The sequence below is a fragment of the Osmerus mordax genome, chromosome 8, assembly GCF_038355195.1.
Source record: "Osmerus mordax isolate fOsmMor3 chromosome 8, fOsmMor3.pri, whole genome shotgun sequence".
In the NCBI taxonomy this organism is placed as follows: Eukaryota; Metazoa; Chordata; class Actinopteri; order Osmeriformes; family Osmeridae; genus Osmerus; species Osmerus mordax.
In genome coordinates, this window is record NC_090057.1 from 12961578 (window position 1) to 12978615 (window position 17038).

Sequence of the window (17038 nt, forward strand, 5' to 3'; positions counted from 1 at the left end):
TTGTAAAAACAGGTAGACAAGTCAAACTTGATTTGATACAGAATATTGATGCCACCGTGACGTCCGCAACAACTACAGATAGGCAAAATCTGGATGACATACTGCAACTCCAGAACCATTCTGTGACAGCAGAGCTCTACAGACCTTCAAACTTGTTCTTGGTGGAGGCGGGACAGGAGGTGAGGGCAAATTGACACAGCTGGACAACCACAATAAACAAACAATCCCTCCCCCTGCCTCGGTCTCGCGTCACATGACACGGGAGCGCAAAGACACAAGAGGAACCATTCTGAAGGTCCACGGTGCAGCTTGCTAATTGATTTCTGTGCCTCACAAACATTCACCCACAATAAACAAAGACAGACAAAAGGCCTGTGGTAGTCAATCCCGACGCTTGCGCTTCAGGGTGGCATTAGAACTAGCCTGAATGTAAAGCAAATGTTGTTTTTTTGTAACAACTCATACAGTACAGATGGTTTGCATGTGGTCATCCCTTTTCTGGCATGTAACACATTACTGGATTGTGTTTTAATGACACCTGTTAGCCTAGACTTGATGTCAAAAAAAAATTAAGGAGTGACGTCTGAGCTCAATGTGTCCGGCCTGAAGCCCGGCCTGTGTATCTGGGCCGGGCTTCAGCCTTAATCGAAGGCTTTTAAATGGATACATGTTGTCAGTGAAGGCAGTAATGGCATTAGACCAAGACCACGGCTGAAGGAGTTTCATGTCAACAACCCTTCACCCGTGCAGTACTGCACATCAGCATCGGAGTTCATGCTTACCTGAAGAGGAGACCTCAAGACTCTACTTATGCAGACTTGGGATATCAAGCATTAGATGGCTGATGTAACTGGAAACCCCCTACTTAGAAACACAAAGACGAGCAGTGTCTGGCTTAGTTTTGGTCAATTTGATAATTTGTACTGTAAACACTACGGTTTGAGCAATGCAAAATGATCCAAATGAACAACAAAAAAATCACACTTTCAATGCATAAGGGACACTACCATTGTTCTAAGGAACTGTCACAAATCATCCATGATGGAAGACATTAAGTCATTTAGCAGACGCTCTTATCCAGAGCGACTTACAGTAAGTACAGGGACATTCTCCCTGAGGCAAGTAGGGTGAAGTGCCTTGCCCAAGGACACAACGTCATCTGGAACGGCCGGGAATCGAACTGGCAACCTTCTGATTACTAGCCCGCTTCCCTAACCGCTCAGCCACCTGACTAAGACATATTGAAAGTAATTCACCCAATCCTGGTGGTCTCCAATTAGCCAATTTTTTGTAACTCCCAAGTGACTATGCGTAATTGAGACTTCCAGTCATGCCTTTCAGCTAGGATCCAGTAAAAGGGCACTTTTCTTCCTCGTCACTCTCTGTGATCTTATCACATTGCATTACAGAAAGCTTATCTGAACAGTGGGATCCCCCAAAGTCTTGAGAATGCTATAAATACGTCCAAGTACTCAATCCGCCCCCTCAGTCTATGAGTTTGTTTTCCTGTAACAGAGAAAATGCTCATGCCCGTGTCTGCACCTGTAGTCTCCAAGGGTGATATAAGTGGTCACTGAATTGGTCTCAGAGGCTGGTCGTTTGACAGGCTATATTTGGCCTGAAGTGGAACTCATTCTCAGGTTTTAATTGTGTGATGTAGGCTAGTTCCTCTTCAGTCATGACGTCAATACATAGATGCAGTACACAATGATATAAAAATATTTATATCATATAATATAATAGGGAGTCAGGTGGCTGAGCGGTGAGGGAATCGGGCTAGTAATCCGAAGGTTGCCAGTTCGATTCCCGGTCATGCCAACTGACGTTGTGTCCTTGGGCAAGGCACTTCACCCTACTTGCCTCGGGGGAATGTTCCTGTACTTACTGTAAGTCGCTCTGGATAAGAGCGTCTGCTAAATGACTAAATGTAAATGTAAATCCACTACCGTCCACCTGAGCACTCTTCATATTCTGTTCATAAGTAATTTTCTGGGGAGTTTTGTGTGCTCAAATCCTAACCCATCCTGTTGCTACATACAGGACTTTTCAGGCTGTTCCGGAATTAACAATTTACTCAGGATTTTTACAGGAGAAACATGTCATGACTATAAAATCGAACCAATCACTAGTGAAAAACAATTTTTTTCAGCCTGGATGAGCTCATCCCTTCTGGCAAGTCAGTTGAGATTGTGAAACCTACATTTGTTCAAAATGAGTATCATTTTGCATTTCCTTTTGATGCATCAAGCTGATCATTCTTGTTTCAATGTTGGAAACTCCTAACTAATATCCAAATTCCACACCTAACATTTTAAGGCTGACTCACTGGACCCAGGTTGGGCTGTTTGTTCTTGTACATTGCCAGGACATGACACATTATGCACCAAATATTTAACAGTGTTGCTATAATTAAAGGAGTGTAAAAATAAATCACCCTCATTTCTAAACCTCCAATTTTCAGGGTATGAGCAAATACCCGTTTTACAGTTCAAATGATGTCATAAAGAAGACTTCTATTCTACCCAAGTAAACATAGTTGGTCATGCAGTCAGCTGTATCATACAGATCATGACTTACTGAACTAGCTAAACGTACTGCACAACAGCACTCATTAAACAGATAAATCGAATCAACTACACACTCTGGGGAGCACTCTAATAGCTCCTGGAACACTCAGTCTCATGTGGCTCTCTTTAAAAACGACTGGTTTCTTATTCCTGGTCCTGGTTGTTACAGAAGACACCTGCTTTCCTCCTTGTCTTAAAGAGGGGGAATCCAAAGTCCTTATCCAGAAATGAGCCACAGAGTCACAACTCCTTCTCCCCCAAACAATCCTTTCCAGGGAGGGTGAGGCATTTTGGAACACAGAGCGTTGGTATGTTATACTGTGAGCTTTGAGAATTCCTTTGACTTGCCGATCCAATGGATGAAACTTTGTACTGCATAAATCAATACAACTTAGATTCATGTATATTTATTAGTTGATCCTTGATTCATTTTTTGGGATATTCTAAACATTCCATCCATAGTTCATATGCTGAAAACTAAGCTGAAACTAATAAACAGTGACAGACTGTAGTAAAAAAGAGAATTCCTGGCATTTGTACGGGGCTTTGCCAATGTGCCTAGTGGAGCACTTCAAAGACCCTCTCCTTCCACACATTAAGTATGCTTCCTATGGCAACACCACTGACCAACCCTTTTCCAGAGAGAATACCCCATGGTACATGTTTTTGGTTTATATCTACCAAGAACCTTAACAGTAATGTACATTAATGATTATGAAATAAAGATGTACTATGAGATGGAACATAAGTAAAGTATGATGTTTATGCTCCATGTCACAGGCGCAATAGTTTTGTTGACAATAGCCACATATGGTCTGAGAGTAATGTCAGCCATGGCTGTTTGGTGAAGATTAGACAGTATATCATCATGGGTATTATATTACGTTTATCAGTCAACCATCTGTCAGGTTACTGGTCAAATCAAACATCACCTATTGACTCACTTCTTGACTGAGCATTACGTTTCAAACAAAAGGATCATAGATCCCGGTTCAGGTACACTTTTTCTTCACAAATGTAATCCTGACTAATGAACCAATTCCAATTGGAGACAGAATGAAGAACAGAATGACATCATGCAGTGTGGCAAAGCTGCATGCTGGAAGGTCAGGAGGAAATCCAGACACAACCAGCACCAAGTCTCACTTGCAGTTCCTCATTATGTACACTAAACAACTTCCCAAATCTTTGTCCCACAAAATAGATTATTTCCTTTAAGTTATCCATTATCTGTATGGGATTGAGTCATGGCAATACTTCTTGAACATCCCTCTTGTGATGTGAGCCACACGCCAGTACTGGTCATCCCAGAGAAACTGGGTGTATCTGCCATACAAGCCTTCACCCTGCTTTAGCCCTTTCACACGAGACTACCCAAACTTTCCATCACTCATTAATGTTTGGACAATGCCAGTCCCTGCCTTACAGCGAAGCCAAAGCAAATGAGCTTCCCTTCCCATTGCCCACATAATACCATTTGCAATTTCGATCAATGGCTTAGTGTAGGAAAAAGAGTAAGGGTTGAGAGAAGGCCACCCTCAGTGACTCTTCTACTCTTTCGATGCATTATTCTCTGGGATAGGCTGCTTATGGGAGGAAATCTCTGCCGATAAGGAGAGATGCGACTGCCGTGGTGCATCGTCCTCGGGTTTCTCATGAGTTGACGGGGTAGAGAGTGACAGTCCAGCCGTAGACTGTCTTTATTTAGGATCACAGTTTGACTAGGACATTCCTTGTGATTTAGGTCAAAGATGGAGTACAGCTTGCAACTCCTTAACATACAATGTCTTTTCTGAAATCTACTAAAGGTTTTTTTCAAATCTTTCCAGCATTCCCCATTTACTGATTGGTGAGAACACACTGTGGTAATCCTGTCTGGACACTTATCTCTGGTACATCCAACGTCAACAAACTGAACCATGCCAAGTTATCACTATTACCCAAGAGACTGATAAAGTTTCTGTTGAAACAGGCTGTAGTGCTTCTTGATCCACCACAAATTCCAAACATGCAGCTTAGCTATGCAAACTATTTACCTGAATAGTACAAGCCTACACCAGTTACCAAGTTCCAAAAAATGACAGGAAGGTCACACTTTGGTCATTTGTTGTTCAATAATCATGAGAAACGCAAGGATGTTGTTTTCAAACACGGAATGGACATGTCAACAATCATAAAATCATCCAACAGATTTTTAGTCATGTTTTTTGGAACATGCATCCTCTTTTAGGTGAATAGCAGTGGTGTAAAGATGGGTTTCTGAAGCTATGGGTTTAGGAGGCAAGCCCATGTCTGAGCTAACATTGCATTTACCCCAAAGGCATTAGTAATAATATAAGGCTATAAAGTCACAAACTGCCAGGTTGACTACATGACTCACATGCTCTACTTCCAAGCAACAATGTGTTAGATAACTCATTCCTTGGGGTAAACTGAGGCTAAGCAACAGTTTGAAATCTGATCATTATGAAATGATCATCTGAATATGAGATGAAGACAGACTGCAGGAGAAATTCACTTGAGCAGGCTTAAAGAAAGGATACTTGTCCGCTATGACACAAACTCAAAAACATATTCGTCCTGAAAGTCTGTCATGAAAGCAGCTTTGTCTGTTTATAGGCTCAGCGAAGCATATTTGCTGCCTGAGTATATTTACAATCAGGGGTCAGGTTAACCCACATCAGATCAAACAATTTTGCAATCTTAATGTAGGAGGTATAGTTTAAAACGGTAAATACAGTTTTACATTTGAGACGAACCCACATTGTCCGACATTAGCCTGCAAATGTTGAAAAAAAGTTGTTCTTTTTCTCAAACAGACAAAAGCTAGGTAAACGGCAATTTAAAGAAATAACAAATAATCGGCTATAACGGTAAAGATGCAAATCCTTTCGTAATGTTTGAAACTTAAGAGAACCATGTTGTTACTTACCGCGGGATGAAAGTTTCTAAAACCGCACTGAGAACGCCACAAGAACTGCAGTTACATTCGTGAGCTCCGCTGTTTTAAAAGAAAGTTCCAAGCTGACAGGTAATTTCCCTCTGATTAGTTGGTTGACAGCGTCTATAGCACGACTGTGCAATCTTCGTTTGTTCAATGCATTCACCGGCCGAAAATCGCCGCCCCTTTGCGCGTGCGTCGCTTGGATAATAATAAATAAATAAAAAGTCCTACATTTAAGATATTAATGAATAAAACACATCATACAACATGTTAAATCCAATTGCGTCACTACTAATATAGCCTACTTGAAAAACTAAGTGCGTCGCACGGCTTGAAGAACCATCAGGAAGTCTAACATGACGCAGATGCGGTGGAGCATTTTTCAAACCAGTTGTCTTCCCTGCATTGAACGTAGCCTGCTCCAATTCCCCACCCCTCCCAATCGCAAAATGTACCGCGGTATACACACACACGCACACCAAATACCCACACACAGAGATAGAGAGAGAGAGAGAGAGAGAGAGAGAGAGAGAGAGAGAGAGAGAGAGAGAGAGAGATAGAGAGAGAGAGAGAGAGAGAGAGAGAGAGAGAGAGAGAGAGAGAGAGCAAAAGAGATAGAGAGATGGTTGTGAGGTGTGCCCACACATTATTCTTGTGGTTTGAACACGGTATCACACACTGTTCTCAATGTTCAAGTTCAAGTCTTTTATGGTCAGATGCACAGAACAACACAAGGTCAGACTGGGCACTGAAATTCACAACAACGCAAAACAACCTGGCATAGCATTGCATATAGGTACTCAGAACATAGATTACATCTATGATAAGATAAAATATAATAAACCTCCTAAATATATAAAAAATATACAAATTATTTGTATATTAAAGTGTCAGTTTGTCTATTATCACACCTACAAGCAATGACTGTTCTGACCAGTCATTGCAAGAGCCTCCCAGTATTATCTGACTAGAGGCAAAAAAGCAAGTAAGACAGCCTTATGATAAACAAAAGGTGACAATTTGTCTTGTGTTCCTACACTCCTCCATCTAACTTTCTCTCACTCCTAGAGGTGTGGGTCTCTCAACTCCATTTACAATAGACACACCCTAAATCATGTCATGACAAAAGCATTCCCAACAAGCCTACACAGCACCTACAAACAGGTTGAGGGCCATGGCCTGTTTTCCAGTGACTGAAGAAGAATGTCAGTCATATCTCTGAGTCAGATCCCTGTTCATTCGCATCCTTTTAGAACATTGTAAATCATAAACATTGTACATTGAGGGGGAAATGGATAGGACCCGATACTGAATGTCACCATATTCATAATCCTAAGTGTTTACTTCCTTTTTCAGCTGATTTTTTTTTAGCTTAAGGTGGAATTGGCCCTTAAGCATGATACCATGATCAGGTTACCATGCCAAAACCCTTGTAATTGGTTGAAACCACAAAACATGTAGATTAGCTATATACATATACTACCCATTGTGTACATAGACAGACGGTGTGCTGCAATGGAAACTTATATGGTACAGTACACTGATGCTCCCTACTGGTCATCAGTGCACTGAAGCAATGCATACAGGATACAGCCCATCATCCCATATGGTTCAGTACACTACACGCCTGACTACGGAAATAGAACAGAGAAAAACTGCTGACAAAGCTCAGTAAAACTTTATAGCTATCCTTTAAGATTTATATAAACCACTTATATAAGTCAATAACTATTAATTATTAGTAAGTTATTGTTATATGAAAAACACTTACAAATCTCCCTTTAGAGAAAAACTAATGTGTAATGTGCCACTAGCAGACAAGACTGAGTTTTGGGTGTAATAAGCTTCAGAGGTTCTGTGCATTTACTTTTCGTATATTCATTTATAAAACAAATGTACTATGTAGATTATTCATGGATTATAAAAGCTCCTCAAGTATAGTTATTATAAAGGGTTACCAAAACTCAAGTTGAAATGCCAACTATGTATAGGCACTGCATTATGAAATAACAGGAAAGACCTGATCCATGACCATGTACCGTAAACAATTTGAGACAAGTTCATTCAAGTCGCTGCCTGTCATGGACAATCTAAGTCAATAAAGGGCACACAAGATAGTTTAGATCTTGATTTGCTTAAAAGGTGTGTGTGGTCCAATATTAATTTGTCAGCCATAAAATAGCCTATGGTTATGATGGACTTATAGAAAGTCAGTATTACTGATGCTTCTCCTCTGTACCCTAAAACATTTTAAAATGCACTAATTATATCCGAATGATTAAAAACACTGTCATCTAGGAGACAAAACAACAAATACTTGGCCACTCCCTAAACTAGTGAACTTCCCATGCAATTCCAGGGTAAAGACAAAAGGTACAAGCACCATACATATTAGCACAGCATATTATTAAACAGTTGTTTTATTGTGAAGTTTTGTCAAAGGTGTACAGTTGCACATGTTTGTGTTTATACAAACAAACATATTTAAGAATTGCAAGAAAGCATTGCTGAAAAAAAATAAAATACAAATAAAAAACAACTTCTTCCTCCCTCCCTCATGATCCAATTCATATACAAGATGATATTGAAGTAAAATATAAAAAAAAGTAGGGAACAAAGTAAGCTTTCCACTGAGAACAAGAAAAACGTTTATTTTCCAAGAAGAAATATCAGAATCAAAACGGAGCAGCATCTTAAAAAACAATGCACAAATGTACAGGAACTTCTAATACCAAAATTCCTGATGCATCTTTACTAGCAAACCTCAAACTGGTTGTTCTGTTGGAAGACGCAGCTCTGGTTAAATGAAACACTGCATCTGCATGCTCATTTAGTTTGTACATTGTGATCACTGGGATCTGTTTATGTCGTGCATGCTTAACTGTGTGTGTGCAATATGTACAGTATTAAAATTCATGATCTGAAAGCTGCAAAGTCATAGATTATTGGGCGGTCTGATATTTTCACACCAAATGATCGTGCTACTGTAGTCGGGTCAGAATACATTGTTTGTGTATTCAAACTACACTTGATGAAGGCGTGCATAATCTCCAGATCCAGTCTCTAAACCTCAGCAGGTTCAGACAGGCTTGGTGGTACTGTTGTAGACCATAGTGTCTCTGTCCTCAAAGGGGACGTGGGTCGTCACTGGCTGGTGCTGTGTCCGGTCCTTCCTTTTCTTAAGAAAGCAGTAGCCCAAGACGGCCAGCACAGCCAAAATGGCTAGCGCTAGCAAAATTGCTATAGCGATAGAGGCTGGGTGGAAAATGAGATGCAGTACGTAAAATGGAGTACGTTTTCTAGCTAGCATCTGGCCAAAGATTTGATAGTAAACCAGATAGCCTATTCAAATAGAAATGTTACATTTGTGTATTGGGTTGGTAACACAAAGTTTGAAAGTTACAAATACCCATAGGATATACACAACGATTTAGCAACTCCCCCCACCCCCCTCCCCCAAAAATAAAAGTATTTTTGAAATGTATTTAGAAAAAATATTTGATTACCTGATTCAGTTCCTTCATCTGCTTGGTAGTCAAACATTCCCCTAGCAAACACATGTTTGTCTGTACAGAGAAAGAGCCATACTATCTATTAGCAGCAAGCAAAGATGGGTGTTGGTAGATAAGACTTGCCTTTCAGAGGATGTGGGGTGGGATAGTTAATTGTGCAGGTGAAGGTCCTAAAATGCTAGTGTATTTCTTTGAAATCAGAGTACCTGATGAAGCAACAAAAAGTGTAGCCAGAAGATTTTATTCTCTGCCTACAAGCTCAAATGAACCCGATGAAGCACTGTCTTTCTTGCAATTATAATAAGAGTTTGAAATGTCAAATATCAGTCTGTAATCATTCATTCTCAACTCTGACAAAATATATCATATGCAGAAGATAAGTTATCTGAAATGCCCGTACCAGTCACGCCATCGCAGGTAGAGGAACAGGTGTCCTCCTGCTCAAAGTTGTTGTCATTGCCCTCGCAACCACCAAACGTGAAGCGATAGCATTTTCTGTTGAGGGGGTCATAGTACCAGCGGGTGTGGCTAGCACGGCAAGGGCCTGTCTTGGGGGGTTCAGTGCAACGTACTGCAGAAAGGGGGTTTAAGAAAGGTAAGTGGTACTATTTGTTATATGTCACCAACCGGCTATGGTTGTCAACCTTCTGCAGCGCATTGTCATCTAATGCAAAAGCATTGTAAATAAAGTGAATCCTTCTTGAACAGAAATATCAACAAAACATCTGAACAATATGAGGAAGTACAACAATGGCTGCTCAAGTACTTCAACCCACCTTTTTTGTGATCCACATCAACGTTCAAAAGACGAGAGAAGGTTTCATTGACTGACGGAACAAACATTAAATTGAAGTACAAATGTTACTTTGGAATTGTTTATACGGTACAATGCCAATGGAGAAACTGTAAATACAATTACTCAAAAATACTAATGTAAAACATTGAGAGTATGAATGAGTGAAACGTTTGAAAGCTTACGTCTGTAACAGGACGCCTCGTCCGAACCATCTGTGCAATGTGCCACAGCGTCACATTCTAGGGCTTTGCTCAGACAGCAGCCGCTGTTACAAACAAACTGCCAAGGCTTACAGGGGACTCCACACACCTCAACTTAAATCCCACCCACCCACAGAGACACACAGAGGACAGAAAGACTAATACTTAGACATGATTGGTTACTTGAAGATGTCTAAAACTGAGTAATGCATTAAGTACTGTTGATGATACATGATAATTAGTTATACCTTCTGTTGGAAGGGGACCAATTCTTCCTGTGGCATCTACTGGTAAAAAAAACTTTTTTTAATACGATGATTTACTGTGGCAGCAGGACAAAAACATGGATCAAAACTTCCAATAACATGGATCCACCTTAATGTTGGATGTGTGTTCCCACTATACCAGAGTTGCGACACGACCATTGTACCTTGCACACCCTTGCAGGCTACGGTGCATTCCGGCTCACTGATGTAGTTGTTGTGGTTTCCCCTGCAGCCTCCGTAGGTGAACTCCTCACACTCCTCGGACGCAGCGTTGTAGTGCCAGCGGGGGAAGGAGCCCCGGCAGGGCCCAACCTTTTTGGGGACCAGACATTGATCTGGGTGGGGACAGGATAACGGTCAGGACAGTTAGAGCCAGACATTGATCTGAGTGGGGACAGGATAACAGTCAGGACAGTTAGAGCCAGACAGTGATCTGGGTGGGGACAGGATAACAGTCAGGACAGTTAGAGCCAGACAGTGATCTGGGCGGGGACAGGATAACGGTCAGGACAGTTAGAGCCAGACATTGATCTGAGTGGGGACAGGATAACAGTCAGGACAGTTAGAGCCAGACAGTGATCTGGGTGGGGACAGGATAACAGTCAGGACAGTTAGAGCCAGACAGTGATCTGGGCGGGGACAGGATAACGGTCAGGACAGTTAGAGCCAGACAGTGATCTGGGCGGGGACAGGATAACAGTCAGGACAGTTAGAGCCAGACAGTGATCTGGGTGGGGACATGATAACAGTCAGGACAGTTAGAGCCAGACAGTGATCTGGGTGGGGACATGATAACAGTCAGGACAGTTAGAGCCCTACTGTGGGTCAGAGACGACCATGGGTGAGTATTTGACATTTTGATGCACGTGACTCTGCATTAAAGTACAGCGTGTTGCTTCCAAGTTCCACCATAGAGGTGATGGATTTTGTTACCATAAAGCCATAAAACCAAGCAGGCAGTTAAATACAATACTGTAGGTACTGTTTACCAGGTGTTCAAAGCACCCTTTAAACCCATAACCATAAACCCATAGTCATCTTATGCGTTGTCAATGGAATGATTTCGAAGACGATCACAGTAGTGTGCATTTTCTCCGTGGCACTAGTGTAGGTGTATTGACTGTGCAGATGTGACACTCCCTTCCAAAGAAACCAGTTACAAAAAGAAAGCAGTCAATTAAATTAGGAAGGGCACAAGCAAATGTTTAGGCCTAGCATAACCTGGCTGAGGGTACATGATAGCTTATGTGCATTTAATACCCAAAGTGCCACTAAGGCTGTTAAAAGTAACAATAGAAGATGAATGAACAAAAAGTGGCTTCGGTCTGTCATGGTACATGGGGCACAAACAGATGCTGTAGATGATAATACATTTCTGCCGTTAGCCTTACCACAATGAATTCTTACTTATAGTCTGTCCTCAGATACAATTCAACAGGTACACTTTGGGATGTAGTAAAATGTCCTACTTCTGAGTAAGAAACGGAATAATCCCAGATATTACATTTAGTCATTTAGCAGACGCTCTTGTCCAGAGCGACTTACAGTAAGCACAGGGACATTCCCCTTCCCATTACATTCAGATAAACTACTACATGAGTACCTATGTATACCAGTACACATAACTAGCCAACACCTAATTAGCCAACACTGCCAACAGTCCAGACAAGGTTCCATGTTCTTTTGTTGGTTGATAACCCACATTTTGATTGTTGGGTTAGGGTTAGTTGAGGGTTAGAGTTTGCTGGTTGCTTAAACTGCTGCCAATATCACTGAGTCTTCTGGAAATGTATGTTTCTTTGGGGATTAACAACTAAAACAAGGCTAGTGTGATGATCCATACATTTTCATAGCCTTGTTATAGTCTACAGCTATTGTTGCCATTCATGTGAATGAATTACCTTAAATCCAATTATTCTGCCCAACAATGTAATTTAACCTGGTTTTAAATGTTTTACTTAATCTGTAGGCAGTGTCTAGCCCCACATTTATTTGGGGTCACTCATGGATTACATTTTGTTTCCATTTCAAATGTATTTATTTATTGACCCCTCTCCTAACATCAAAACATGATTTGGAAGGACAACCCATTTTTCAACTACTCTCTCAATGTAAGTAGATGGTTGTTGTTTGGTAAAAGCTGGTTAAAACCAACCCAGACAACCTTAGTGTATTAACTGTGTGTGTGCGCGAGAATGCGTGTTTTGCTCAACAGTAGTGAAACTCCTTGATGTGACTCAACTCTGAATCACACCAAACCTGTTCTCAGGTTTGATGGGGGAGCAGTCACAATTACGACTTGTTGTTTGAGTACTCTCATGTGGCATCTCAAAAATCCCACCTAAATATTACAATTTTGATGAGCTATATGGAGGAGTTTTGGAGAAAAACCTGTTCTTTTCATGTGCTAGCAATACAATTTCTAAGGTGACTTTAAGGTGGAATACAATACTCAAACCTCAGCAACAGCAGTAGGCTTTTGTGTGGGTGTGTATGTTTGTAGTTAGGCTAAAAGAGGAATGTTGACCTTAATTTACAAAACCAGATGTAGAGAAGGCAGGCAAGTGATATTTACTTCATGCGTTTTGAAGTTTTCACACAGAAATGTCATTTGACTGCATTTCCCATAACCAGGTACTCACGATCAGACTGTTCAGGAGTGAGGACGAGGACGGTGACCTGGGCTGTGTCAGATAGGCCTTTGGAGTCGGTGACTTTCAGTTGGAACTCATACACACCCGGCTTAAGGTCAGACAGCTGTACTTGATCAGCCAGGCCGGTTTTCTGAGAATTAACAGAAGCATGTAACATATAACTTAGTATACAGATATTGACAATCATTTTAGTTTAGACTGATGCTGGTTACATTCAAAGGGCACTGACAATAATTCCTTAGTTGTTTTATTATTCAGTGACAGCATTAGCTTAGGACACTATGGATGGAAATCATGATGACCATGTATGATGCTCTTACATGTATAACCACAGAAGCGTCCCCTTCCTGAAGGCTCCATTCGAACTTGGAGATCACCTTGTCACCCTTGGCTTTACTCTCTACCCCATTGAGTGACACCCAATCGTTGGGCTGGACCACAATATCCAGGCCGGCGTTGGCAATGGGGGATTCCTTCTCTGGAAACATGTTTTAATATTGGAAATATTTGGGGTTCTAGATATTTTTCAGCTCACAATTGAAAAATGTGTATTAGTCAAACAGTATTTTATTATTTAAAAGTAAAATAAAATCTATTTTGCACGCCTGTTACAGCTGGATTTATTGTTTTTATACACACACCATCGGCCCACAGTCACTGTAAACTTACCAGAGCCATGTCCTCCAAGGTGTTGTTCATAAACTGTCTCCGGAATATAATTTGTAAATCCAACGTTGTTCACAAACCTGCATACGTATTCATTCCGGTATAGACAATTGAATAGGAAGCAGGTCTTAACCGACCCCGTCTCCTGTCCATTTTCAATTAATGCCAAATTACATTGGGGGATTTGACAACACGCGTTCACGCAATCGTCGGCATTAGTAACAGTTGGGGACGAGATGAATGTGGCTCCTGCATTAACAGCGTCTTGTGTATCTAGTACAAATGTTTCTGTGCCTGTCTTGAATTTCTTATTGCAGGCTGCGCCATTCGTGACAGCTTGTGCGTTTACTTGGAAAACTGCACTGAACAACAAAGTGGATCCCAAAACAAATCCAATAGACAAACCTGTCATCGTCAAAGTTTTGAAATATCCACAAGTAGCCTAGGCCAAGTATATAGAAAAAAGTTATGAGAAGAAAATTATCTAAAAACAAATGTATAAATTAAACGCTCCACTTCAGTAACGTTTGAAATAATTCCACAAAATTAAAAACTATACATGTTAAACTAAACACATCATCTAATATCGTCGAATGTCTTTGTCCTCGAGTGAAATAGTAGGCTAAACTGTAATAAATGTAAGAAAAGTCCAAATCTACGGACGCTGATCTTGAGGTGTTTCCGTTGGCGAGATAAGCAGACAATTAACCCTGCAAAAAAATTAGGTGTGTCACCTGTATAAAACCAGGAAGTGAAATTGTAGCCAATGTGCATTGACATACGCACTGACGTCGTTGAGGCGTACAATAAAATATCAACAGGCTGTTTTCACGAAATATTTTCTTGGAATTAAAATACAATTCATAATCTTATCATATTAAAAAGGTTACAATTCCATATCCTTTTATATTTGATAAAACAACATATTTTCGTCTTCCAACTTCCGAAACTAAGTCTACATGATACTACTAATCAATGTTACTTTGTATTCTTTGTTACAGTGACATGAGTGATAAACCGTGTCTGATGGTGCTGAATCACTAGACTGATGACTGACGTTGCCAGACAGTCGGTCTTTGATTCCAATGTCAGATCTCCTGATGCAGACAATAAGTCATTGTATGGGTTCCTCATTTGTGAAAGTTCTAGAAAGCATAATATTTAGACAGAATTTACCGTAGACGTGTCTATTTATTCGAGACAAAGACTGATTTGATCTATTCAAGTATTTGGTAACTATCTAGTTGAAATAGCGCAAATAGATTTATCCACCAGAGAGCAGTGTCACACTAACAAATAGTCCCATGGGAAAACACCTATGGGAGAACACACAATTTACAAATACCAACTTTGAATGTAGTCGCATTGCAGTGTAGACCAAGTGTGTATTCACTTGTGCCCCAACTGCAACCATGGGTGACCAAAATACTCAAATGTGAAAGAAAAGATGATCAACCTTGTATAAGATGGCCAATGATAAACACTGTCCTATATACCAGATATATCTTAAGCATGCACAGTTTTTTATTATTATATTTCCCAACAGTATTGTCAGTATGGAATAAGTTGATTTTGGTAAAGCATCACTCTGAATGGCTGTGGGTATATCTCCTCAATGTTGGATGGCAGTGTTATGCCCTCTGTTAGAAATGTAATGTAGTGTGAAGGGTGTACACAGCATATACACGCGTGTGCATGTTTGTCTATGCTGACAAACCAAATTAGTTTGTTACCCAGGAAAGACGAGCCTCAAACAACTTTTAATTATTCAGTGCTTCTAATAGACAGGCATTACTGCATTACAGGCATTATTATTATATGCACTTTAAAAAAAACTGCCCAACTGAAAGAATATTCTTGACTATTTTCTTATACTGCAAATCCTGTTAACCCCACACAGAAGTACAGATAGTGGTACGGTAGTTGTTAATATTGCACACCGCATTGTATGGACCTTCCATGTACTTCTAATTGTAGTTTAACCACATGAATGGCCTTCATTGGATAACCATGTTGTTCTCATCCCACATCAGAATACTGTATGTTGCTTTCTAATGTTAGTAAGAACAATGGTTACAAAATAATGGCTTTGTCTGCTGCTGTAGCTATGGTTATTTAGAATTAATGGAACATTATACATGTATTTTAGAAAATCCTGTATTATTCAAAGGTTTTTAATTGTGAAAATGCAGTAGAGTATGCCTTTATTTTATGTTCTTCTCCCCCAAAAGATTTAAATAGGGCATTTACTGGCCCCGTATACAGGTCTCATCCATGTTTTATAGCTGTGTAACTGAGCATACTCATTAGCCTGAAGCCTTATCAAAACAGCACCAGATAGCAGCTGGTCAAAAGCCCTAGGCTAAGATCGCTACTCGTGTGTAGTAATGAGAAGTGAATAGGATCACACAGTGGACTGCTCAATTAACTGTTGATGCACTGACCAGTTTCTCACACACTTACTACTTAGTAGTAAAAAAGCAATAAATACTTTAATCAAGTTTGTTGAAATACAAACTGCATGTTACTTTCCACACATTCCACAATATTCTTGTTTCAACTAAATTCAGTTTCAAATCAAATATACAAATGTGTGCATTATGTCTACCTCATTTCCGTTTATAATCTGATTCATCACAGCTGTTGTTTCTCTATCAGTGGACAACTTGTCTTGGCTTGTAATCCTTTGACCTTTCTTGTCAACCGCTGTCCGGTGTCAAATTTTGAGTAGGGAGGGTTATATAATATACACTTACGTTACACTACGTACGCCTGGGTATCAACTTGCTTCTGCAACAAAAGTAATTAACAAATACAAAGAGAACAGAGCAAGAGTGAGACTGCTGCATGTGAGGTTGGCTGTGTGCAAGAGAATCAACAACATTTCAGAATTGTTTAGGTTGTACTGTACGACACTGAGACAACAGTCTATAAGTCTGTATGTTTTAAATAATGGTTGAATTCTCTAGATAAATGTTCCTAAAATCTTCACAGCTAAGAATCAGGGTTTAAGTTTCTTGCTTTATACTTATTTGATAAGTTCATGTAGAACAGATACTACTTTTAAAAGTAGACAGTTAAAATCAAATATGAGTACACTGTTGTCACTTATGTAATATGGGTACAAATCAAGCGTAAATGAACGCATGATCTGATTATGTCTTTAATTAATTTCACTGTGGGGGTGAAGTTGGTTTCCGCCCTGGGAGGAGACAACAATTTACCACAAATCGTTTCTCTTCTCAAGCTGCAGAATGCATGAGCACATATAGTAAGTGGTTTGGGGTGTGTGGATTGTTACATTTAAAGTTACAGTCAACCATATTTGCATACTAGAAAACAGGACTGTGATTCATTTGGTAGCTTTAATTGTATGACTTCATTGTCTTACGGACAAAATAAACTGTAAGCTGTATATCATCCTAATATGTTA

The 17038-nt window shown here is 40.1% G+C and overlaps 2 protein-coding genes across 3 annotated transcripts in view; both read right to left on the reverse strand.

Annotated features, from left to right (window-relative positions):
- Nucleotides 1-5802, reverse strand: part of plekhg3 (pleckstrin homology and RhoGEF domain containing G3) — a 45646-nt gene extending 39844 nt beyond the window's left edge. The window contains exon 1 of the mRNA XM_067241883.1: nt 5500-5802. The gene's annotated coding sequence lies outside the window, so the exon portion shown is untranslated. The remainder of the gene's footprint in view (nt 1-5499) is intronic.
- Nucleotides 5803-7913: 2111 nt separating this feature from the next.
- On the reverse strand, nt 7914-14283 carry spint1b (serine peptidase inhibitor, Kunitz type 1 b). Of its 2 annotated transcripts, none has more exons than XM_067241052.1 (10): nt 13609-14283; nt 13260-13417; nt 12928-13069; nt 10450-10620; nt 10268-10303; nt 10002-10133; nt 9800-9850; nt 9424-9594; nt 9018-9077; nt 7914-8766 (listed from the first exon to the last, which is right to left on the reverse strand). In XM_067241052.1, exons 1-10 carry the CDS (start codon nt 14015-14017, stop codon nt 8591-8593), a joined length of 1506 nt encoding a protein of 501 aa, XP_067097153.1. In that variant the 5' UTR covers nt 14018-14283; the 3' UTR covers nt 7914-8590. The 2 variants fall into 2 exon arrangements, with proteins under 2 accessions (XP_067097153.1, XP_067097152.1); XM_067241051.1 differs by having other exon boundaries at nt 10268-10306.
- Nucleotides 14284-17038: the final 2755 nt, after the last annotated feature.